The sequence below is a fragment of the Perca flavescens genome, chromosome 16 (assembly GCF_004354835.1).
Source record: "Perca flavescens isolate YP-PL-M2 chromosome 16, PFLA_1.0, whole genome shotgun sequence".
In the NCBI taxonomy this organism is placed as follows: domain Eukaryota; kingdom Metazoa; phylum Chordata; class Actinopteri; order Perciformes; family Percidae; genus Perca; species Perca flavescens.
In genome coordinates, this window is record NC_041346.1 from 28417197 (window position 1) to 28419086 (window position 1890).

The window sequence follows — 1890 nt, forward strand, 5'->3', positions numbered from 1 at the left end:
TTCTGACTGGCTAGTAGTCCTTACCTAGGTACTGTCAGGGCTCGCCCTCATACTCTGCTTCTGACTGGCTAGTAGTCCTTACCTAGGTACTGTCAGGGCCCTCATACTCTGCTTCTGACTGGCTAGTAGTCCTTACCTAGGTACTGTCAGGACACGACCCTCATACTCTGCTTCTGACTGGCTAGTAGTCCTTACCTAGGTACTGAGCATGTGCTACTCCCAACAATGATGTAACAGAAGTGAGATGTCTCACTCTGTAGCTAAAACAAAGAGCTCAACACACAGGGTGAAAAGAGGAGCTGCAGCAATGTGCAGTACAACAAAAATATGGTGTTTTTTGAAAATTAAACCATGTAAACCTATTCTGGTATAACCTATAAATACAATTATGAACCTGAGAATGAGCAGAATATGAGCACTGTAACACTAAGCTAGAAAAAAGGCAGACAGACTTTTAATTAATAATTAAACACATCAGGCAAAACATCTGCAGCCAGATGTGGCTGCCTCCAAGTCAATTAACAGTTCTCTTTAAAAGCGACCGATGAGACCAGCTCATTAAGTTTCATGGATTTCTGTAAGTTGTTCCATGAAGAAGGAGCAGCGAGCTTAAACTCTGTGCGTTTTGTTCTCAGGTGGAGTACCAGGCCGGCTCGGGAGGCCGCCTCCTCCCTCAGCGCTACATGAACGAGCTGGACGGCGCTCTGATCCCCGTCATCCACGGAGGTAGCGCAAGCGTACCGCAGACTGCCATGGACATGGAGTTCATCTTCTACATCACACACACCATCTAACGCACATCTAGACACCCTTCAAACAGTTTGGGGGGGGGAACAAGGAAAGGTGGTTGAGCACATTTGAGAGAGAAGCTGTCGATCGTGGCAGGACGTGCTGATGCTGATTATTTTTTGGTTGCACGTTAGGACATATGCAACCCGTCACAGAGGACAACGCAGCCGCCGGCACTACATTCCCACTCTGAGGTTGGACATGTGTTACTCTGGAGGGATTGTTGTGTGTTTGTGTGTTTTTTTTTTTTTTCGTGCTCACCAAAGCTGCTTTAATACAAGAAGCCAAACACTAAACCAAGGATTACAACGACAACGACATGACCAAATACAACCAAACTATTCAAACCATTTTATGTTCTCTTCTGCTCTGCCTTCCAAGGCTCCCTGCTGGCTACCCCCCACCCCCCCCAACCCCCTGTCGGCTCGGAGCACCTCAGTGAATGTTTTCCCACAGACGCTCTTAACGAAATGTCTCTCATTTGGATGTATTTATTATATTTTAATACGGGCTTATTGAATGAAATGATCATATTAAAGCAAAAGGGGACGTTACTGACTGCGGTATTCCGTACTTAAGAGGTGATACATGGGATCAGGTGCTGGCCCAGTTCTTAAAATGTACATCGCAGAGATGAAAAGAAATCTCATTTCCTCTCAAGGTACTAAGCTTTCATTTCATATGCTGGTTTATGACGAAACGGCACCCGGAAAACACCGGGCCTCATGCAAGAACATTTCCTTTTCCTAAACTTCTGACCAGGGCTGGGTTTAAATCGATCGATCCTCACTTGAATTCTTCAATATCGATTCGTACAATTTTAAGAGGCTCCGTTCTAAAGCTTTAGTGCGTTAACTTTTTTATATTAATGAACGTCCGTAACGTTCAAGCCGTTGCCAAATGAGTTGCTACAAAGCTAATTGAGTCTATCAGCTCCACACAACTCTCTCTGGATCTCTCAGTGTGACTATGTTCAGAAGATTGTGTCGTCCGGCGACTTTACAAACAGAAACTCGAGTGAAGATAATGACCTCTTCTGACGAGTCCATGTTTTTTTAATCCTCTGTGTCCTCCTTGGCTACTAGCAGCTGTGTGCAGGAG

General features: G+C 45.1%; 1 protein-coding gene across 1 annotated transcript in view; it reads left to right on the plus strand.

Moving 5' to 3' along the window:
• The window catches only part of zfyve16 (zinc finger, FYVE domain containing 16), a 50270-nt gene extending 49069 nt beyond the window's left edge, over window positions 1-1201 (plus strand). The window contains exon 18 of the mRNA XM_028602076.1: window positions 636-1201. Within this exon, the coding sequence (XP_028457877.1) occupies window positions 636-794 (159 nt within the window). The 3' untranslated portion in view covers window positions 795-1201. The remainder of the gene's footprint in view (window positions 1-635) is intronic.
• The last annotated feature ends 689 nt before the right edge of the window (window positions 1202-1890 follow it).